Source organism: Battus philenor, unplaced genomic scaffold, assembly GCF_028537555.1.
Source record: "Battus philenor isolate CCGP_79_NKW_IND1 unplaced genomic scaffold, ilBatPhil1.0.hap1 SCAF_5, whole genome shotgun sequence".
Taxonomy (NCBI): Eukaryota; Metazoa; Arthropoda; class Insecta; order Lepidoptera; family Papilionidae; genus Battus; species Battus philenor.
Genome location: NW_027181715.1, coordinates 6,642,572 through 6,668,052, shown reverse-complemented (window position 1 = coordinate 6,668,052; position 25,481 = coordinate 6,642,572). Strand labels below are relative to the sequence as shown.

The window sequence follows — 25,481 nt, the reverse complement described above, 5'->3', positions numbered from 1 at the left end:
CGTTTTCAGCCGTAGCCTGCGGCGTTGATTTCCGAGTCTACTTAAAACTCCCATTACCTCGAGTGAATAAAAGCTAAAATGGCATGTTAAAGTATATAATGCGCTTCATGAAGAGCAACATTACGCTCGTTCTGGTTTTGGCTCGGGGATAGAAGCGTGCATCGCCACATGACGTCGCAGACTAAACTGCCCACCGACGTAGCTTTCGACAATAGGAAATACATTTCCGCGTTGTGTTTCCTTTACTACTAATATTTTGGTCTATGGTATTCTTATGATGGATGTTGCTTAAACTACGCTTGAATGGTGTACCTGACTCCTTTAGACGCCGGAAGTTCTAGACGAGACACTTACTCTTGCCAAAATCTTTCACTGTTATAGTGAATATGATAATTCATAAACATTATACTTTTAATATAACTTATAAATATACAAATAAATGGCTTACACAATATAATGAAACGCCTATATCAGAAATAATTTTATAACGCCGTAAAATTTTTACACCGATGGATGAAATTTTCCATAAAAAATAACCGTAATATGCGTCTATGTTTTACAAATAAAGGCCAATCATTTCAGTATACATGTTTAATCGTTTAAAATAACAATCTAGATGTAGCCTTCTGAACTATACCAAGCGTCAATAAAACACCAACTATTGTCTAACTTTTCTATAGGTTACTCTATTTTACTGTAATTTATACACATATAAAAAACTTAAGAATAACAAAAGATTAATACATGAGATTAAAGCCGATAAAATAAATTGTAAATAATGAATTACTTGATATGTGAGAGCTATTTAGTTGCTGTTTAATAGTCATTTCTTATATTGTCGTGCCAATTTTTTTTTCAAAAATATTTTTTACCGTAATTGGATGACGATACACCAAGGAGGTACTGTGTACGTAATTTTCTTCAAGGGCTTTGGCTAAAATAAATAATAAAATAAAAGAACAACATCAACTGTTGCCACCTTTTTACAGCATAAGCAAAGTCAGTATAATGTAAAACAATAAAACAAGCGTGTACAATAAAGAACATTAAATCAATAAATTTATAAATAAATAAATAAACGACAGCTTGCTTAGTGATTGAAAAATGTAACTTACAATCATAATTCAAGGGTTCGATCTCTGACAGGCTGCATGCTTAACGCCACTATCCATTAACGATTATAAATAAAAACGATTTTACCATGGAATAAAACATTGAAGGTCCACCAATCTGCTCACGGTTCGTATCAGGTATCAGGGGAATAATTAATATTAATAGCTGACATGTAAATTATATCGATATAATATTTTATTTATATGTGCTCAATATAACGTCGAACTGAAAATATAAAAATATTACAATAATCATTACAATAAAATAATGTCAAGGGCGTTTTGATTTTTGAATTCAGAAACACTACTGTTAATCAGCGATTTTAAATGCTATCGCTATACATGTAGGTAAGTTCGCATCCTGTTCGGAAGACTTGTTATAAGAATATTACTAGTTTAACATAAATTAGATTAATCGGCTTTTCTCTGGTAATCGATTAACAAAGTGCAAAATTTTACCGCCAAGAGTTGTACCCGGAATGCCAGCAATGCTGGCCTAAAGTTTTATTCCGGCAACTCGGAATGCCAGCAATGCTAGAATGAAGTTTTATTTTGGCAACTCGAAAATCGAAGTTAGGTTGAATGTAATAAATATGAGGTATCCAGTAGTGATAAAGACAAACGCCAAAGGAGTTTTAAGCTGTATAACACTCTAGAAAACTATAATAATAAAAATTTTATGAATTCTCTTAATTTATGTAAAAATTATAAATTTTATTGTTTTAATTATTTAACTAATAAGTTATGACACATTTTTCATGTTACAATACATATGTCATTATCGAATGTTAGATGGAAAGGTAAAAATAATCTCCGAGTACAAAGGGTTAAGAAAGCTATTGTAAGATTCTAGGTAAAATTTTCCATTTCAAAAACTTGGGTAATTATTAGGCGAGGTATAATTTTTTCGATCAAATAAACTACTTTCTGCCTATTAGGTCACATTAAACCAATACTTTTATTCCCGGGCCATGTCATTAAACAACGACATATCACCGGGGAGCCATTACACAAACATACTCCGTTTATCTTTCTTCCGCCACTTCGCAATACGCGAAATATTGATAGCTTATAGCAATGACAATTTATTTTTGTATTTCAGACTATTTATAGGAGTGTTGTACTATTTTATTTTTTGAAATTGGTACTTGGAATATGAAGTCTTACTTTGAATATGTTTTTTTTTAGTAGATACACAAAATTTGATTTTGGTTTCGGTGTTTATGTTTAACATCGTAATGCCGAAATTATATTGGATGAAGTTAAAAATTTAAACATTTCTAGTCATTTTTAAGGTAGCTGTCTCGTAGAAATTAAATGTACACTGCTTATTTATGTCAATTTGGTATTTCCTCTTTTAGGTATATATTTGTGAATTTAAATATCCCTAAGGTATCCCAGCCGTTTCTTCATTTCTAAACGTCGTATCCGTCCTGAAACGCCTTGAAGGAATCAATGACAAGCTCTTTCCATGCCATTATATCATCGGCTTTCCTTAAGGTCCCTATGTTCAATTATTGACTTGACTTGTATCGACGTGAGCATCCAGATGATCTTTTACATTTTACAGTCTAGTATCGTCCACGTGATATTGTTACTGTCTACCTTAGGTCGTGTAGATATTTAGAATTGTTTATTAAATCATTTTTGTAGTTACATTTCTTTGCGCAGTTTTGCGCATTTTAGTCATAAAATTTGAAAAAAAAGCATAAATTGGAACACCAAGATAGTAAAGAGGATGAAGAATGACATATTATCATTCATCATTGTATGTTACGTCTAGACATAAAGAGCGCAATGCAAACAGATTTGTTTTATTACACAAACAAGAAAAGATTTATCTCTCCTTGATACAGTTGTCTGCGACAATGTTTGTAAAAAAAAAAACAAAGGCGACAATGTATCTCATTGTCCACCTAAATCTGTCACATGGCGTACTTCTTGCGTAACGAAGTCGATACAAGCGAACACTGATTTAACGTTCCAAATATCTACAATAGTGTTTCCCAAACTATAGCGCTTAAAACAATGGCTTGTACAATTTAAAAATGCACTTACAGAATTGTTTTATTCTTTATTCCAATTCCCAGTGCATGTGCTATCTATAGGGCAATTGGTGTCACGAGTTTTGTTTAACGAGAACGTTTCTCGTTAAACAAAAATTCTTTTAATAAAATTGGGCGTACGTCCCGTATTTTATAATCTAATATCAATAAATTTAGCATTTAAAACGATTCCGCAATTGTTTGGTAAAAGTAAAGTAGTATTTAAATATCTCCATATTAACTATACCATACTTATCAATAAAACACCAACTAATTATATATCCGTAGGTGTAAATGAACCATCCCTTTATTATTCTAATCTACATGCACTACAGGTCTTAATGTATAAAGCAGGTGTAAAATTATAAAGGATATTAAGGATATTATTTTACAATTTTTTTTGTAAAATGCTTATTTTTTTCTGGGCAATGTCAGTGTTAGGTAAAAAAAACTCATTTAATTTTGTCACGTTATGGTTACAGGTGATGTTCGTAGTTTATAGAATAGTGGAAGAAGAATCTGTTAGTTCATAATTCAAATTACCTTTTTTCAACTATGCATTTGAACGCACTTTTTAAGAATATAAGTAGAAAGCTACCACCAACTCCGAATGCTGATCTGCTGAGAGGAACCGGTCAATCAACAGTTGCACTTTTCAAATGAGATTTAACAAAGTTTTATTATAAAATGGCGTTTCGATCAAAACTTTTGTTAGCTGCAATAATATTTATTAAACAATATACTTTTAATTTATTAAAAACTAATAAAATGAAGGTCTTTGATATCTTGTGGGATTTTTTTTTATATGAGTGTAAACTCAAACATTGAGTATGTTAATTTGTCGAAGACTAAATTAAACGTTTGTAAATTTATTAATATTTTTCGTATTTTTATGTCAGTATTTTTTATATAAAAATTTAATGACGTACCACTTCGAATAAAAATCAAAGATTGGCTATCACTGATCGACATGATATTTTATTGTTCCAAGCTTATTTGATGAGAACTCATTAGCGAAGCCGGGCGCGTTGCACTCGCGTGACAATAGCGCCGACGTAGCTAAGGTCTGTTAATAATCGCAATGCGTTTCGTTAGCGACAAACGTTTATAGCTTTGAATTACTTTCCATTTTAGCCGGTACGCGAAATTTTGTACGTGTTCGCTGCGGCTCGGAACGGAACCAATAGGTTTCCTATCAACGGCACTAAGGCTAGCCTTTTTCGTATCACAGTTAGGACTAAAACATTACCGACGACTATGCGCCTCGGAAGAACGTGTCTTGAATTACTTTAACAGTTTTCAGACGTGACATTTCAATACGAAAATTTCACATTTTCTTTAATATTATCATTTCAGCCAAAAGGCATTCATCCAAGGCTAGGCGTATGCCTCCGCTTCAGGTTTCCAATAAGTTGGTAGCGGTCTGTATCCAGCGTCTTTCGACGACTAAGAGAGTCTGCCCACCTTGTAGGTGAACATTGTTTGCACCTATTTTATTGCATACAAATTGACTGTCATTAAATGTCGATTATATTTTTATTTAATGTCATAATTTTTTTTTCATAATTAGTACCGCAATTATTATAGATCATGGACTTTTTAAGATGTTTTCGCGTAATATTTCGAATATCTTATTAGTGCGAATGTATATAGAAAGCTTTTGCTAGAAATGAGCTGTTATTTCTTGACAGGCCTTAGTCCTTCTGCGGGTTATTCAGATTTCTCATTTATACCTCTCGCTACTAACTGGACGGCACACAAAATGATATTTATATGTTTATATATATATATATATATATATATATATACATACATATATATATATATATATATATATATATATATATATATATATATATATATATGTATATATAATAAATATATATGGTTATGAATAGTTTTTTAAACAGACTTTTACTTATCCGACACAAAACTTTTATAAACCTCTAAGAATTATGTGGTGAAATGTAGACGAAAAAAAAATATATTCAATAAATATAGTTATACTTTTTGCTTCGGACACTTTTGATTTAACTATTATGAAACATCATAAACAACGTTAAATTAGTACAATTTTCTTTTATACCAAAATTGTAATAAACGTTACTTTCATAATTAACTCTATAACTCTAATTATAATTACATAACCGAGATATTCTAATAAACTCTCGAATGAATTTAATAATCGGTAAAACTAGGAAGCTGTACGTAAGAGATAATTCGGCGATAAATTACAATGAATTTAATGGTTATCGGTAATTTTAATTAAGGCCAGTGATGGTTTTATTACCGCTATCAATAAATACCTTTGCTGTGATTGATTCCAGAATATTTATCGCTATATTTATATATTCTTAAAGGAAGATTTATTATGTTTGTATACATTCAACAATATAAATAATCTGTGATAAGTTAAGACAACTTTTGATTCATTTTGTAAGTCTTTAGGCGATGCATATTTTTGTGGCCAAACATAATTTGCATAAAATAATATTCTCGGATTAATTATTGTATTAGAAAATTTACCACCTTACGTTGTAATATTTGTATAATCTTTGTTATAGGTTGACCATTACTTACGTCCAGATACTTACTGATTAAAAAAAGAAATTTCATTCCGGTAGCGAGAAATAAAGTATATCATCAAATTAAGTATAAAATAAAAACACTGAACGTGGCAAAACATATCTCACGTATATTATATATATTAGTAACATGCTTTTTTGTCTTTTCAGTTGGAAAACGTGCAGTGCTGTTTAGATTTCCTCCACGCGCAAAAAGTTCAAGGACTGGAACAAGTAACAGCTGTTGACATTCGGGACGCTAAACTAAAGGCAGTACTCGCTCTATTCTTTGCTCTAAGCCGCCATAAACAGGCGTCTAAGCAAAGAATAACGCCATCTAGCGGAAATGCTACAGTAACTGGAAAGAACTCCACCGAAGATGGGTCTTTAAGTTCCGTACAGCGAATAACCGGTGGCAGTAGCTGCGATGAAATTTTAACAGCCTGTGGGAACAACGTCGAGATGACGACGTTAACTGCTAACAGGTAAGATTTTCAATAATTGTTTCCGCTTTGTATTATTTCATTAATTAATAACTCTTTTCATAAAATAAATTATTACGTAAATTACATGTAAAACTACGCCATCTATAAAAAGTTTTGGGTATTTCCCTGGAGGAAAACTACAATGGTTTAGCGGCTGACCGTTAGATGGCGCTTTACAGAGTAGAAAATACCTATCGAATAAGAAATATAAACTCTGGGTGTATGTATTATGCTAATGCAATATAGAAATATAGTAATAAAATAATAATATTAAACTCTAAGTGAACAGTTACAAATAATAGAAAATCAAGAAAAAACTTGGATCCTGAATGGTATTTTAGAATTAGATAAATCTGAGCCGACTCTTTGGAATACACGTGTTTAGCAACTGACCCGTGTTATTTATTAGACAGCATATATTTTGATTTCTATGGAGAGATGGTTTCAACTGATGCTACAGTTTTTTTATTCATGTTTGGTTTAACGACTTTGTCACTCGATAAAGACGTAAAACATTATGATAAATTATGAATAATTACACTTTAAAACTATTTATTTTGTAGTCACCGATTTAATTGCAATTTTAATTGACCTATTTCTGAAAAAAAAAAAAAACTATGTGTGAACAGTTTATAAAACTTTTCAATCTTAACCATAAATTATATCAACAAAATTAACTAATAATCTGTGTAAATTTCGTTAACTCAAACTAGGGAAATAGGTGTACAAGTTTCAAAGGAGTGAATGTGTTGGTTTGTTATTGGTTTGTCGTATTCCGATAAATCTTCAGTGCTCACTTAATACAGAATGATTGAAAATAGGTGCAATTAATGTACACTATATCCTTAAATAGATGGTTTATAGAAATAATAAATAAAGTAATGATAATTTAGCAAGATTAAGCATTTTCGTAAATTTATAATTAAACGTTAAATTTAATTATTATTTAGATATTGGCCAGTCATATTCCAATAGAGTTTCAGAATGGACATTTTTAAAGCTAAAAAATTGTTAATGTATTACATAACATTAAAGTACATTTAGCAACAAAATTGAAATCATTTTTCATTCGATTCACTGCACGAGAACTTCATATTACTAAAAATTTCTTCTTCTCCACAAAGTATCAACATAGAATAAAATCTTTTTCGATTAGTTATTGACTTGCGTTTAATATTAAATATTCGACCACAGAGATTGTTTCTTCTCAGACTTCCACAACCAAGATAATAAAAGACATGTCCTCGGTCGATTTTATTCAAACTTATTTGTAGTTTGTTATTACACGATCTTAAGAGATAAATAATATTATTTTGTAAACCATCGAAGTTTCGACAGACTTCCATATTTATAAATAATATTTGATTCTAGACTTTGTTTATTATTTTTAGACCCTAATAAGGTCGGTAGTCGTGCACGGGTTAGAGAAACAACAAAAGCTCTGTTTGTTTTTCGCCGACATGTGTTTAGTCTGCGGATAAATTGGAACAGACTATTTTAACCGCATAGTTATTTGCTTCCGTTTAACTTTTTATTTCATAACCGAGAATTCGCTATTTTTTTAATTTAGTTCATGAATTTTTACTAAATATTTCAACACATTATTATAATTGTAATGACATTATATATTTTTTTATGATTATATTATTTCTTTGTTTGCAATTCCTCATTCATAAGTAACATATTGGTAATTCTCAAGCTTTACGATTGCTGTAATTTCATCGAATTCAAAGTTCGTGGATTCGAAAGTCGTGAACCATACTGTATATAATCTTAAGATTATAACTTTCGCAATAGATTTTGTAAAATAAAAGAGTTAAACAAGCGTCCAACTCACAAAGAAATGTATACATAGTACACAGAACATAAAAATCACGTTCATTTTTTAAAAGTTAACTTTTAAATATTTTAAAGTCGAAAAACATGTAAAAATAATTAGAAATTCTTGTGTTTAAGTTAAACCTAAAATAGTTTAGCGTTGATTAGTTTAGTTAAGTTTAATCAAGAAATAATAATGTAAATTTGCGCAAAATCTAGTAGCAAAGCGACTATTTGTCATTCAAAACAAGTCAATATTTTAACTGTCTTAACGAAACATACGTTCGCACTTTAAACTAGCCTTTACTCCTAATAAGTAACGTGAATTCTCAACTAAGCTCTAAATCGAAGAATAAAAAACGACTAAAATGAATCTTGACAAGTTGAGAGTTACTTTGAAGCGCAACTAAACTAATATTAGCGCATTAATAATAAGCGAATGAGTTCTCTTTGCCACGATTTCTCAACGATAGGAGCAACTCGCACGCGCCGAGCACAAATTAGTCATTCAGGGTTGACGCTTTCGTAACAAACTATCTACTTAAATAAATCTGCAGAATCTTTATAAATATACAAGTATTTCATGTTTGTGATATATAATTCATACTTAAAATAAATGACAAAGAAAACAGAAATAACTTTTTAATTGAATATCTTCTTATTTTGAAACTGCGCATTTGTCGTTTCGCATTGTATACGTAATGATAACTTATATTGTCATTTAACAGCTGCTTTGGTCTGCATTTTTTGATAACAAAATCAACTTATTTCTTTCAATAAGAAATTAATGTATTCATTCTGAAGTATGTTACGTTAAATTTTATTGAAATGCAACAGTTCTATAATTCCTGGCAGTAAAAATCTGTCGGGACATCTACTTATAAATAGATATTAGTCTGGGTTTTTACGTGCCATTTTCAAGTTCATAGGTAATTTTTTATAAGAGCGTTCAAGTTACATTCAAAATAATAGCATAATATATATAAAAATTCCATCTATCTAGGAATATCTTCGTAAACATGCATGCTAAATTATTACAAACTTACATTTTTTTAAATGGAGTTGGTTATTTCCTTAAATTTAGTGGTGTATTATATAATAAGATAAAAATAATCATAAAAACATTGATTTATTATAGACGAAAATTTTAGTTTAAATATAATAATAATTTTAGTTGAGATAATTTAAATTTAAATTAGTTAACACAAAACTAAAAAGTATTAACGATAATTATTTAAGTATTTACGTAACGGTAACAAATCAAAATTTGATAATTGTGATTTTGGTTTATAATCTAAAAGTGTGAGCCCTGTAGAAACTTGTTTATAAATAGCCTTTCGTTCCGAGTTTATTCCTCTCTTGTAGGGATTTATAACCCGACCAAATTAAAACTTACAGGATCAACTGAACGTTGTCTAACAAATCGTAGTGCAATCGTAAACGTGGCGGTGAAATCGAAACGGAAGATCGGAAATGCCCACCGCGAAGGCCATAATTCTTGTTTACTGCACCTACTTCGACTGTTGCCCAGCGACATTCTATATATGGATCTTAGCGCCCTCTATTGGCGAGTTGCCGAGATGATGTTCGTCATTACGGGTTTACTCACGTTCTATGTTAGTAAACAAAGAGTCCAAGTTCTAAGAAAGATATAATTTCGTACTAATACTTAGTGTTACAACAGACAGATATAATGTATGAAGTGACGGTTGTTAGTTCATTTTCTTAATTATACAGTTGGAGTTGAAAGTGAAAAATTTGGTTTAAAAACTTTATTGCACTAACTTATTTTGCCACACCACTCATGAAAGTCTCTCTGCTATCAAAAGGAATACAAAGTTAATAATCGATTAATAGAAAAAAACATTAACGTTTTTAAGAGTTATCATGAATTATAGTAAATTTATGAGATCCGCCTTACAACTGTAGTACTAATTGGAAGTAACAACCTTACTTGTTTCATGTTTGCAAGACAAAAAATAAAATAGGCTGTTTTAAACTACCTTATTATTAAGGTTAAATGCAAAATTTTAATAATCGTTAGGAATTTTATATATTTTTCTAGTTTCCGCGATTACCGACTCAAATATATCAAAGTTAAACGTATATATATATATATATATATATATATATATATATATATATATATGACGCCATTTTCGGGATGTTGAGACTAGTTTACATTCAATGCTGTATTAAAAATGATTCCGTACAACATTTTTATCAGCATTAAATTTAAATTATCTTCCATTAGTGCTTAAAGTTTACAATATCTATACAATATTTAATGGATTCAGGCGTTACATTGCGGAAGTCCATCCTAAATAAGAAAGGACCAATATCTAGCCACCTCCGCACATGCAGTGGTTGTCGTGCATGAAAGTGCACCGCCCGCCAGCCCGCTCGTAAATGCGCATGCGCGATTAGTGCTAAACACCGAGTGAACACTCGGTGTTTAGCACTAATCTGTGTAACAACTCCTGAAGATGCCCCGTGGAGGGGTGAAACACGTGTTGAGTGAATTTACGGTGGCGGTTGTGTAGTTTGCATTGTCTGTCGCATGCGCATTTACGAGCGGGCTGGCGGGCGGTGCACTTTCATGCACGACAACCACTGCATGTGCGGAGGTGGCTAGATATTGGTCCTTTCTTATATCTATACAAAACATATTTGTCTTAGAATTTAAATGGACCGGTAATAGTCAATAGGTCGTCCAACGAGCTATTGTAACCAAAATAAGCTGATTTACAATCAGCTTTTGTATACTCCCCGTATTTCACAATATAAATAACATTTAAACTTACATAAACAAAAGGAACAGTTCTTAAGAATTCTTGAGAATTGCCTTTTGTTTGTTATTTTAAAACTACATCTATTTTTTTACAGGACCTAGTTATAATATATCTTTTATATGTTATAAATTTGTAATATTATTTATAATGTGCTAATATACATAAACTTGTTGCTATGCGCATAATTTGAGAACGATTCGACCAATTCTATGCATTTTGAATTCACATTTTAATTGTGGTACGAAAAAGGTTTTTAGAAAGAGAAAAAACTAAGTATTCATAGAAAAATATTAGAAATGAAACATTTTTTATCGCATTGACCCCATTCAGTAAATTAAAACAACAGTTCTTTTCTGTTATTTGATGTCGTTATTTTAGATACGTTTTTGAGTTGACAACAATGGCTTTTGATAACACGAAGTCTGTCGTGACAGCCAGTTCGGAAATTAAAACGTTACACCAAAGTAATCACACTTTAATTTACATATTATCACTTTCAAAAACAAAATTACACCGTTTTCATAACAGCACTTACACCGATAGAAGAGAAATCGTGTACGCTGCCTGTCCGACCGCAAAGTGCCCATTCACGACATCAACAAGTGCTATACACTTCCCAACCCCCTTGACTCCCGGTCAATGCTTCCCTGATTACACAGACAATACAAGGATGTCACGTCACGTCGGAGTGCCGAACTGCGCTCACGACAAAAGGCTAACAAGCCATTGTTTTTCATTTCTTGTCACGACGCTTCGACGGATCGTTCTCCCGGCGCACCCGCCATACTTCTCCGTTACTGAAACATACGTGTTGTTAAACCAAAACACCTTTCGTATTTTTTGTGTAGATAAAAAAACAACAATGGTTTAATTAATTGAATTTGAATACGAACTATATAACAACAAAGACATGTAAATTGAATAGAGATTGTTTGTTTGATTGACGATAGCTGTTTTATTTATTTATACATACACAAGTACTACAAAAAGTTAATAAATAAGTAAATAATAGTTTTTCGACGCGCGCTTCGATAAGTTAGTCAGCACCCCCAATCAACTTGCGGATAAGAGTTTTATAATTCGTTTGTAGCTGATCTCTACTTTAACAAAAAAATATTCTTACCAAATTTCAAGTCTCTTTATATTACAATAGTAGAGATATTGTGATGAGTGAAAGGAGACCAAGCGAGGAAAAATCCTTATGTGGCACCTCACTTTTCCACAATATAAATATGTATATATGTATATGTGTATTTATGTATTTATATACATATATATATATATATATATATATATATATATATATATGTATTTACATATATATATATATATATATATAAATACATATATACATGTATATGTATATGTTTAGTTGTCTAAGTCTACAACCCGTTAAGTTTACTTAGTATTCAGTTGCGATTAAGTCGAGAGGATTAATGATTTATGACGGTCCCTAGCGATTTCTGCCTAAAAGCGTTGTGTTTATTAAGTTTGCCATTGTTTATGCTATCTATGTTACAATTAGAATATTGCACGAAATTGTCGTGTATAAAAATTACCTAGTCGTAGTATCTTTCAGAGAAAAAAAAAAGTCTTAACATGTCTATGAAAATGTGTCTCCGAACATAATGACGATTTTCTCATGAAATGTAAATACCAGAACCAAAAACAAACTTAAGTATATCTATCACTTGACTATATCGCGCAATCTTTCTATGGGTATTATGTGCGATTTATCAATACCATTTCAAATAATATTCAGATAGAATCTATAACTATATTTAATAAAATTGTCAAAGAACCTGTGTATGTCATGGGTTAGTACATTGTAAATGACTTCATAAAATGTAATGTTAAAGTTAATTACATATGTAATTTAATATTCTTTGAAAATAATATAGTGTCCAACTGAGCTTTACCTCTTTTCAGATCCGATTCATTTATCATTCGAACTCGAAAGGTTTTTGTACAGCACCCCTTGTTGAGTAAAGAGTTTATAAAATTTTAATTAAGTAAGACAACAAGATCCAAAAAGTATTCGTGTGAAAGTTTATTTATTATATTTAGCTTTATTGTACAATAATTAATTGAAATTAAACGCCAAAAGACATTGTCGTTGGTATTTTAGTTTAGTAATTTCAAATTTAAATGACAAATGGATTAAGAACTTAAGCAATTTTAGCACGCATTGTTAGGTCTCAGGTTTTTCCTAATTTAAGGTTTGTGACAAACTATTATTAGTAATATGTTCTTTTATGATTAAAATGCGGTATACAGTAAAGCTTTTTATTTCCGGGGTATATATTCGATAAATATGCCGCGAATACAGAAATCGTAAATACGGAATGGTAATTTATATGGGGTTATAGAGGATACGTTCCTAGATGATATAATTAAATTTTTTTTAAAACAATTTAACTGTAGTTTTTGAACATTTTGATTAATTATCTTAAGGCTTAAACAAAGGTTTGAAAAATTTTGTAATTTTATTTTGCTTAGAATTTTTAAAAGTTTCCTCCATTATTAATTTTCCTCTTAAAAATAACACTTCGTTCCATAGACGGATTAATGTTCATAAAGAAATCGTAAAGCTTTTTTGCCATTTAGGCCGCTAAGATTTTTCAAATTAGTTGTCACTTTTCCAATGCTTACTGAAGTCGATTTCATACATATCTTCATCTTGCGATTTAACCAAATTCTGAATTTGTCGGCAAAGTTGCAATAAGATCTATTTTAAATTTATATTAGTTCATTAGACGATACATATTGGGAATATTTTATATTACGCATGTACTTATTACTACTTATATCTATACATACAATAGTGAAAAAAGAGCATGACCACCGACACGATCGCGGCGAAGGAATGGAGCTGTACTCTCCCTGTTTCGTCGCGCACATTTTTAAGCCGCGGTACTGTAATTTGAAGCAGTATGAAACATAAGGGTTATTGAAAGGCATGAAGTATTAAAATTCTGACAGTTTTTCGTATAGGAATGTAACCGGTGGAGCACGTTTGCACAATGGGTCCACTTTCCTTTATGGGCTGCTCCATCTTTGGATGTCCCGACGGCGTGGCGGCCGCGATGCCATACTTCAAACTTGATAAATTAAATATCATTATAACACGCTGATGACCGCAATGATAAAAAAAAACTGTATCAAATTGCCATATTAAGTGTTCTGTCTGTGTCTTATAGAATTTAGTATCGTGTATGTAGTGTTATACTGCTTGCTATAATAAAATCAATTTTGCAATGACTATGTAGAACTAATTAAAATTTAAATTCTTGCTTAAGGAAATTAATTATATAATTATAATACTCAGTTTTTATCTCTATGTCCCGGAAAGGTCAAACTAAAACATAACAATGGTAATTGATTTTAGACTTCCAGGGATGACAACAAAATATTATTTATATTATCATTAAATAACGATGGGGTATGTATTAGAATGATGTTTTCATTGAACGGAATCAAAGCTCCTCTCAGAGAAAACGAACAGGGCTTTCTCTAGCCTACTGACCATTTAGGAATTAGAGGATGTCATCTATTTTTTAACCATTTAGCGAACCCTATGCTAATGGTACAAAATACAAACAATGCGAGGTCCACTGAGAACAGATACTACTAGCACAAGTCACCCTTCAATTATTTTAAGCTATCACTAAAAGTGATATATTCTTCGTTTCAGCCCATAGACGCCCACTGGAAGGAATAGGTTTCCCCCAAAGATATCTATGGGGGGATATAATATAATCGCCACGCTTGGCAGGAGGTTGGTGATCGCAGTGTGTTATTATGGTACGCAGAATACGCTACGGTTATGTAATATTGTATTAGCGATATAGTAACATTATCTGATGTTTATGTATATACAAAAAAGATAATTGATAAGTATGTTGTAAACGCTCTTTTTGAGATCTACTCGACCGATATGATAAAATTATTTTTGCTTATTTTCGTTAAGACGTTAACTCTTTTCGTAATACAGAGTAAATTATAATCCCTGTTCCTAGCTGTCAAACATTTGACATCAATCAATACGAAAACAACAAATTTTTTTTATTAAATACATAATCACTAAAATCTTAGAGTTTATGAATTATTACACAATTCTTAATTTAGTAAGTAATTGTAGTTTTTTGTAATCAACAAATAAAGTGATTATTCTGAAAAGAGTTTGGATAATTTTTTAATTGAACCGCGATAGACCAATATATTTTGACGGCATAAAATCTATTTGAATAGCTAGTTCATAACATAATAGCTGTGTAAAAATTCTACTTTTTAAAGAGTTATCTTAAACGTTTTGAAAAGTTAAAATTGTTTAGGAATCCAATGGTTTATTAAGAGTCATTGTAAATAATAATATATCGGCCCTGTTGACAGTGGCACCCCTCATATAGGTTGTTTCCGCCTGTCGTCTCCGAGAGCGATAAACAAGCAAGATAAGTTTCAAGTTACACCGAGCGAAAGGAAACCAATTAAAAAATATTAGGGGGATATAACTTATCAACACAGTATAGATTATTAATACAGTAAAGATAGTAAAGATACAGCGAGCAGTGGAAGCCCTGCGATAAGAACTGAGATTTGTGAACATAGGTCGCGGGTTCGATTCCCGGGATATAATCTTATGTAATTTACAGTTTGTGCCTTAATTATATAGGATTGCCACTGTTCACAAACAAGTTTTTTGAATGGGCAGTAGTGTAATCTGCGTTGAATCACTGCGATCGCCAATCGGCTTAGCAAACGTGGCGATTTTGGTATATCTCCCCATAGATGTCTTTGAGAGAGTTGAGAGAGAGATGGCGTTTATGAGCTAAAACGACCGCAAACTTTAAATCTTACTTTGTAACTTGATTTTCTTTTGAAATTTACTCTTCGACACAGAATTTACTGGAGGCGGCTTTCTATAGACCAATGCAACTTTTTATTTTTATTTATTATAAAGCTATTACTATGTATTGTATTGTACCTATGTAATTGTACCTTTTGTGCTTGTTTCTACAAACTATTAGTATTTTGGGTATAGTAATATGTAAAGGCAGTACTATTAAAATCATTAAGATTATCGAGAGAGGTTTTGGTTTTTTAGATAAATAAAAAATCTCTGTGAGGAAGTTAAATATATCAATAAATTTTTTATTGTTTAATTATTGTAATTTTAATTCGTTTTACCTTGAAATACCAGAAGTAATTTTAATTTTTTTTAAATTTTAAAATTAATCTATGATAGTAATTAAAATTAAAAATTTAGGAAATTAGGATTGAGCATTATTTTAAAATTATAAAATAATTATTTTGGTAGCAGTTGCGGTTTTACAAAAAAATATTTAAATGTTTAAATTTAAATTTAACGATGTGTTTATATCTGTTTACTTTTTTAATCGTGTGCAAGTGACATTTCTTATTACAGCTTCATCTATTCGATTGCCGAAAAATACTGTCTTATCAGTGGTTGAGAAATACATAAACAGATTGAATATAATTAAAACACACCTATCCTAGGAAAAATTAATATAAGAGCAAGAGAGCGCTTTTACACCTCGCAAACGATGTCTTTTTAATGGCCCATTTTTGGTCTACCGCCAAAAACACTTAGCCTTTTTTCTCCTTTTAATCAGCTACAAGTATACAAAAGATCAAGAAACTTTTTTTTAGTACTCGTAAAATTGTAGGAAATTATCACCGCTTTTCTTGAATCGACTTTTAAAAGTATATTCGAATCGTTACAATCGCTCAAATGCAGATGAACTATAAATTTATCTGTTTAACATTAGTTATTTATGGATCAGATTGGGCGAGTGACCAAATCAAAGATTTGATCTCGTCCTCGATTGAGGACCCAATACAACTGTCTATTGTACTGTATTGATAATATCGCTGTGACACATATAATTGAAAGCTTAATATGGATCTAATTGTGATTGCGCTTTCGACTCAAGTTTGAGAATATACATATGTTTAATAAATTTAAATTGTATCCATAATAAGTGCAAATTCATTGCTTTTCCTGAGTGATGGATGTATAATTATTTATTTGTTTATTTTTTTTAATTGTGATAAAGCGTAATTAGTTACTCTGCTGATAATAATTGGTTAAAGAATATAGGGAAAAAAAATGTATATTTTTCAAATTAAATATTTCTATGTAAATTTAGAGGAATGAAGACTCGTTTAAGCGAAATGTTTTTGCTTCTTTATTAGATATTCCTCTTTTTTGTATGAAAATTATTGTTTTTAGTTTGTAAAGGAAATCATAAATTAGCAAGGCGATCGGGGAATTGACCCGATAGTAAAAAAAAAACGTCTTTATAAATTATAGTGAATATTTCAAATATAAACAATGTATGTAACAATCGTTGTTTTGAGTCTCTTGAGTAATATAATTCCAAAATTTCAAATAAAGAGGCTAAAAATAGAAAACAAGTTTAATGTGACAAGACCACAAGATTGTGTATTTTTTAAATATTTGAATTCATCGCGTTAGCGTCTATGACTTTTATTGTGATTATTTTTATTTCATTCCTCATTCTTTTCTAGTTCCACTGGATAAAATTCAGAACAGTAGTCAATAAAAATAAAACGGAACGCCAAAGATTACTATTTATGTTTTTATAGCAAACACAGTTCCCTGCGTATCCCCGGCAGTTTATTTACATTTTGTCCATTTTTTTTTCTGTCTATTTTGTCAACTGTTCGCATAACTGTTGTAATAATAACTGATGTATTGTTATTAATTATACGAATAAGAATATTATAGTTTCGAATGTTTCGGGCAAAATCTAGTTCGAAACAGAAATTGAGGAGATTCGCAAAAGAACCAAGGTCGCAGGTCACTCGAAGATTTGCTTGTCTGCAGTGGCATGGGGTGGAGCACATCGCTCATGCAATCGATTGCCGTTAAGGCCAAAGTGCTCACTTGTGACGACAACGAGCAGGCAGACGAGCTGTTGGTAGACGACATTGTTAAGGTCATGCTAAGTAGCTGGATGCGGGCAGCGCAAGAGCAGTCATCGTGACGATCTTTAGGAGAGACCTGAGACGAAAATTATGAGAATAATCTTCATTGGACAACAGAAGACGTCTATGACTGCTTATAATTGTTTATATTCTTCGTTATTTGTATTCTTCTTCGTGTAAGTCTTTAGGTATTTTTTTAATTAATAATGTAATATAATTTTATATGTAAATATTAATTCCTATAGTATTTTCTAATTTAAGTTTAATTTTATGTCTGGTAAGATGGTTGCATTTTAAGATATAAATATGTTAATTTCGCGATAGATTAAGTAAATAATACTTATGAAATTTAGTACTTAAAACAATTACGCCTAAACGCATTATTTCATAAACATTTATTTAAATAGAATCCTGTTGTACGTATTCGTTAACGAGGTCGAAAATAGATAAGTTTACTTCTATTTAAATAAATAAAGTTTTGGGTGACAACTTTTTATTTAAAATTAACAGTCACTAATCTTTGGCACTTTATAATAAGGGTCAAAGTCTAAGTAAGCGACCGCACGTGTTTTTTTTTTATAGAAAACTTCGATGGAACATGAGCAACGACGATTTGTTTTACGACCGTCTGGGCAGGCATTCGACGGGCCCCTGTTGAAATTCCACTTATTAAACTGCACCTCTTTATGTCCTCGTAAATAACGCATTATGAGTTCAATGCTTCGTTTAATCCAGCCGCGGTGCTTTATCCTAAAAGAAAACTTCAGCATAACACAAATGATTACCGTTATATAACAAAAATGCGTGATCTGTATTATGCGTTGAGTGTATGACATGTCATACACTCAACGAAAAGAAACATGTTTCTTACGATCTCAGAAGTAAATTGATGTGCCACTTAAACCATACGACAGCTCAGTGCTAAAGCTTTGAAGTGATTTGTGTATCTGTCTATATATCAATTAAGTGCATTAGTCAAGAACATTTCACTTTTGTGTATAAAGCTTATAAATATACTTACTTCAAGAAAATTTTGAATATACTTTTAAATGTTCTCGGAAAAGTCTAATCAGCAATGGAGAATTATATTCTGGTTGTATCGGAATATTTATGATTCGTTTCCATTTCTCGACCATTGTAATTGATTTAAATATAGAATGAGTTTTAAGTTTTTTTTAGTTCAAATTAAGATTCAAATTTTTGTAGCGTATTATATTTTTAATGTCTGTGTTGCATCAAGACGTGAACTTAAATATGCGACGTGTTTTAACGCTATAGAGCACTTTTAAATACTTTAACAGAACGCTTGGTGTAGACTTGCAAGTAAAAAGCTTTGTATTCTACGCCTATGCATGTATCGTGTTTTAAAATAAAACAAGCGAGTACTTTAGTGTTATCCTGGAATGTAGTATGTAATAAAATACGTTTCAATATTTTTATTATCTATATAATATTTCAGGCCTGTATTTATAATTCGCATAATATAATTTTAATTCACATTAGAATTATATTAAATTTACCAAAATAATATTTTTTAATATAACTTTTTTTTTAATTTCCGGTTATCACGTTATATTTAACGTGAAAATTAATATTTCATTTAATAGTCATAGCCAATAGACTTTTATAATGAATTACCGTTCATAGTTACAATAATTTTCGCATCTAATTTTAGTACAACTATTATTCAGTGCAAATAGTCGGTAAGTGATTAAATCGATTATTACCGAAATATATCAATTGCCATTTCGACAATAAACACTTGGTCGTTTGCAGCAGATACTGTTGTCAATATCATTAACGATAAATATGAATTCATAGTGACGCAAGGCCTGCTCGACCCACGCACCCTTCTATTACAAAATATCACTATGCAATATGCAACTATGAACATCTATTTAAATATTAACATTAGTTTTTATTTATTCATTTAGAATATTTTTTGGAAACAACTGTAACTTTTTGAATACGTGTGTATATGTGTGTTTTCTTACATATAATATGGTAAAACAATACTTCGTACACTTTAGTTTTTTGTGATTTTCGAAACTTGAATTTCGAATGTAAAACGCCGGGAACGAAGAAGGTGTATGAGTGCATATCAGTAGGAAGTTGTTTACCGTGATCCTCTACGTAAATTATTTCGCCGCAGACGGGTCGAGGGCCGAGGTGATTTAACGAGATAAGCCGCGAACCCTTCTGTGAGTGCATAATGTCATCCCGCTAATGCAAGGGCTCCTCCCCGTCGCAGATGGCACCCGTGCCGCAAGTTTTTCATACTCACCCACTATGGCATTAGCATTCGCTGCATCCCGGCGCGATCACGGTTTCGGAAGGGGCGAAGGCCCTCTTTCGTCGGCTGCGCTGTCTATCGCGTGAACGCAATGCCCGCGCGCGCACGTTTGCTGTGCGCCCCTCGTCGTGCGCGTGTTATACCCGCCTCTACACTCCGCGTGCTCTGTGACAAATCGTGCTAAGGATTATTGTTTACGGTGTGCAAAGCTCTACCTATTTATAGCTTCGAACCGTGCTCTATCAGTTGTCTAAGTGGACGCAACGAAAGATCCGTTTTTGATGTTATTTTAACGCTGCATTTCGAGTTAATTCCGAGTCTCTATTCGTTTTGTTTACGCTTTAGTTGTGTGATTCACTTTTAGTTTACTCTTACTCGTGATATAAACCAAACGAAAACTTATGTTTACTTTCATCACTTCTCGAAGTGTGATTTCTGATTTTAACATTCATTCAATATATCCTTTACTAATAAACTACTCTATGATTGAACAAAATACTGTGTGATTTGTTATATGTGTACAGGCCTTAAATGAGTGAATGCACATTTGTCAGCAAAAAGCTTTAAAGATTTTAAACACTATTTCCAATCTGATCATCGTATATGAAGTGAACACTCTGAAATATGTTACAATATTTTTTTTTTCTATTGCCATGCTTTTCTGTCACAAAAAAGTCAGCTGGTACAAGGAAATTTGTATATAATAATTAGAATTTTTAGAAAAAAAAAACATTTTTACTGTTTTCCCTTACGTTATTATTTCTAAAACCAATGATTTTTGGATATGATGTACCATATACATTAGTTGTCTGCAAATGAATTTATACATTTACCATTTTTTAAAACTTTAATACCTACAACCATTCATCCTGTTTGTGTACCAGGAGCACATAATCGAGACAATGTAAATGTTTATATTAAATTGACTATTGTTAGCTATTCAAAAGCATCCTATGAAATTCAACGAAATTGAAAACAAAGCGTTTATGTATAACTAAGGCCGAACTAGTTGCGCTAGTGAAGCAATTGTTTTGCTTTCCTGTATATTCGCAATCGGCGTACCTTAGCCGAGTTGACTTACAACAAGTCTTTCGTTTTATTTATTGGCGGCAGGCGAGGCTGTCGGCTGGACCGGGTTATCTAGTCCTGCCTACGTACAACACCTAGACTGGTCTCGTTACAGGGATAAATCGTTTTCAATTAAATCTTAGCGCACTAATGGAAAAAGCTATTTATAGCGACAAGCTTTCGTACTCGATAATCACGTAAATATTTTAAGCTATTACTTCTTTGCTATTTCATTAATTTTATTAAAATTTATTAAAAATGTAATCAATCATTTAAAGTTACGTAAATCTTATTTTAAATATTAAAATCACAGGATTAGTTACGAATATATAATATTCATTTTACATCAATTGTAATATTTCCTAAATATAGCTTTTAGTTAACGAAATAGCATTGTAAAATAACTAAGTAAAATTTTACAAGAGATTTTATAACGATATGATTTTTTGTCACATAGTATGATAAAAATAACAAAACCAAGGTACTAGTTGGCATTCATTTTTTAACTTGAATTTTTTAGCTTGAATTTTCAACATTGTGTTAACATATTGGAACATTGCCATACAAGGGACGATGCAGATATTTTGTTACGTTTTTTACAGCATTGAGCTAACGCTGTTAAAATTAATTTTGTACGTAATGAGTATAAGCTAATAAGCTAGATGAAGCCTGGATATAGGTTCTTATCCGAGTTAAACAGATAATCATACGTCACGCGCGAGCTCATCTATTTGTTTAATTCTGATGACTAATTTTTCATGTTGTCATTCTTAACGACGATTAAACTTCTCTAAAATCCAAATCAATACTTTATGTTATTTATTTCGTATAATTTTGGTATTAGTACCAGAGATAGTGGCACCATAGTAAAACAATTTAGTTACGGAGCCACACTCTTTGAATTAGTTTATTATTTAAATCCAATATCTTGTATTATGGATTCATGATACGTCAAATTTTTAACTCGTAATGCAATATTCTTTATTGATTATGATTTGATCTTTGATCGTTTGACTCATTAAAGAACCTGTTAAATAGTCAAAGTTTTTTTTAAAAATAAACTTATTGATTATAAATATAATAATATTATACCTCTATTCAACTTATAACTGTAAATTATTAATTTTGTGTCTAATAAAAGGGATATTAAAACCACGCATATTCCACGGTTTAAATTCCTTAGATGGATATAATCATTATTAAAAATGCCGCTATAACTTTGTAGGCATGATGATAAAAAGTACAATGTGTTATATTACTTTAATGTAAAGTATAATCTAATAATAATAATCCCTTGACACCATAAATTAAGAGATAAAGTAAATTTAAAATAATAATTAATGACACAGTGTGGGAAAAAATATTTACAATTTTGTACTTTTTTACTGCATAGTTAGCTTCGTATTTTTGAAAGATTCGCAAAAGTGAATTTATTGCGATAAATATAGACAGTTCTAAAACGCTTTTCTGGTTTTTATTTTTGATTTAAAGCATTAAATTTTAAATTTATTTTAAAACTTAAACTTATCTTGAAAAAAAGAACCAAAGATCGGAATTCCTGATATCAAGAGATTGTTAGTATGTTAAGCGTTTCGAATATACGTTTATCGAAGTAAACCAGTTTGCGGAGACCGCATATGTGGGTGTGCAAACACACTGCAACGTACCGCATTGCAACCCGGTGTAAATTCTCAAATAAGACTCGCAAAACAATATACCTTTCGTTTAAAATTTTCTTTTTTCCTTGCAATAACTGCGCAAAAGGAATGTTATTCAAAGCTGATAAAGCGATAAGAGCTTTAAAGTGTACGGTATTCATTTTAAAGTTACGGTTACCACGGATTTTATTTTAAAATTGTTCTCTGCGATAATTTTATTTTTAAATGTTTTAACCATGCAAAAGATAAATAAAACGTTTTTTAATAATATAACGTTGTAAAAAGGATCCAAGCAATTTAATATGAATAAAGAAATTACGATTTACTTAAAGTATAATATCAAAAAAGTTTCCAACAAATGAAAACACGTATACGTCGGTAGAAAAGTAAGGTTATATAATATTACTAATTATTATAATCAAGCTTCAATATCATCACCATCGTAATAATTTCGCCCATAGGACGTCCGTCCATTGTTGAACATAGGCTTCCCTATAAATTTCCAACAGGACCGGTTGGAAGCGGTCCGCGTCTAGCATCTTTCGATGACCTTAATAATCCAAACAGACTATAAAAAGATATTTTCAATCTTTGTTAAAGTTATAACTATAATGTGATTTTTAATAATTTTTTTCCTAATTTGAGATATTGATATAATAATTAAAACATAATAACATCGTAGTTAAAGTATGATAAAATATATGCGCAACATAAAAAAGCTGTTCGAGAGAAAGTACAAATAAATGTCAACAATTTGTATTAACAGTATACATGAAAGAAATGTCCATAAATAAAAATTAGCAAGCACTGACGACAGCTATAATTTACAAAAGTTATAAAAATAACAGTATTTCGGTTACCGTTTGGCAAAGATTAAACATTAAGAGAAAGAATTTTCAGACAGTTTAATAATTTGTGCGGTAACCTTTATGATCTATAAATATAACTTATTTTTAAATAAAAGTATTTTTATTTATAATACAATAAATGGAAATTTTTTTACATTTAAAATATTACAAAATATAACTGAGTTTTAGCATTACATTTGTTAGCTTTGTTTCGTATATCGAATTCGTAATGGTCCTCCCATTATTTTGGGGTGGCCACCCTAAAAGATTCTGCGCCCCCGTCTGCTGGGTACAACAATAGTTCACACGAAATAATCGATATCTCCCATACCAGCTAAGGATCGAGAGTCGTTTTGGATATTTTGAATTGTTTCGTGCGCGTGCACTATTAGGGACACAATTTCTGTGAGTTAATGAAATTGTTACACGCAACCGCTCTTACACCCATTTTTTACGTAGCCTGATTAGGCATACGATACTGTAACAGTTAAAAAAATTAAAAAATGAAATGTTCTGTTAAGACTAATTTGTTAAACTCAATTGAAACATTTATTATAAAACTTTATGTTACATTTTTTTATCTTTGGTTATTGATAATGCGTATTACGTACACCTAAATAAATTTATTTAATTAATACAACAATTATTTTTTTTTACAGACCTGGTCAATGTCAATCATAATTTTATATAGTTTCATAAGTTAAACACATCGTAAATAAATAAACTTTGATTGTAGTTTATAATTTAGCATTAAAGTCATTATTTTTTTTCCTTTTTAATGCTTGTTCCCCTGCTATAGGTGGTCAATGACATTGCTGAATATATTTAAATGTAACACAAATTTAATAAATACTTTATACAGTCATCATTGTTGTCATCGTTTCAGCCGGACATAGGCTACCCTCATAGAATTTAATTTATTATCTATAAATATTAAGTAATATCGAATTCTTAGTTACAATTGTCTCAGCTCTATATAAACATGAAATTAATTGTTTGTTTGACGTTGTTATGACTGCCCAACCTACGTCTCGCAGAGCTTTGTACTTTAAGTTTGCATAGTACGATAACAACTGATAATATTGACTACAATTTATTGAATAATGTTTCAAGTGTCCAAGTTTCTATTAAAGTCCAGAAATAGACTTAAACATTTGTGTAATTTATCAATGAGAAATTATTAGAAGAATTATTAATATGATCGAATTTTTATTAAAATTTCGGACTTTTGATCTTTAATTAATCCTTGTTATCCTGTATTTCAATAAAAGATAAGGCGAACTGTGTTTTAACTAGTGATCATCGCATAGCTCGCCAATAACAATGTGATGTTACCCAAGTTTTTTAAATATAAATTGTACATTAAATTTATAATACCAATAAGGTATATTAGTTTAGTAACTGCACTGGTTATTAGCATTAACGGTGGTAGAAATTGCGTATGACTTACGGCACTGAAACGTGGCCTCGCACTTCTGACATCATCGACAAGCTCACATTTACTCTACGAGTCACGGAAATGGCTAGGTTAGGTTAGATTTCTCCACGAGATCGAATCATTAATGAGGAGATCCGTAAATGAAAGTAACGTACATAGCCCAACGGCTTGGCAAATTGAAGTGGCAGTGGCAGTATATGTCTTCCGGGGCCATAAGGTTCTGAAGTTCACGATTCAGTGGACAGACGACCTTGTTAGGGTCGATAAAAGACGCTGGAAGAATTGGTCCTATTGGAAACCTGTGGAGGACGCCTGTGTTTAGCAGTGAACGTACTGCGTCTTAAACTTTAATAATAAAGACGGGAATTTCGCTCTCTGATGGTAAAAT

The 25,481-nt window shown here is 31.0% G+C and overlaps 1 protein-coding gene across 3 annotated transcripts in view; it reads left to right on the top strand.

Annotated features, from left to right (window-relative positions):
- Positions 1 to 25,481, top strand: part of sick (sickie) — a 192,650-nt gene that overhangs the window by 71,870 nt on the left and 95,299 nt on the right. For all 3 annotated transcript variants that reach the window (XM_068772957.1, XM_068772953.1, XM_068772955.1), the window contains one exon: positions 5,893 to 6,206. In XM_068772957.1, coding sequence (XP_068629058.1) covers positions 5,893 to 6,206 — 314 coding nt within the window. The remainder of the gene's footprint in view (positions 1 to 5,892; positions 6,207 to 25,481) is intronic.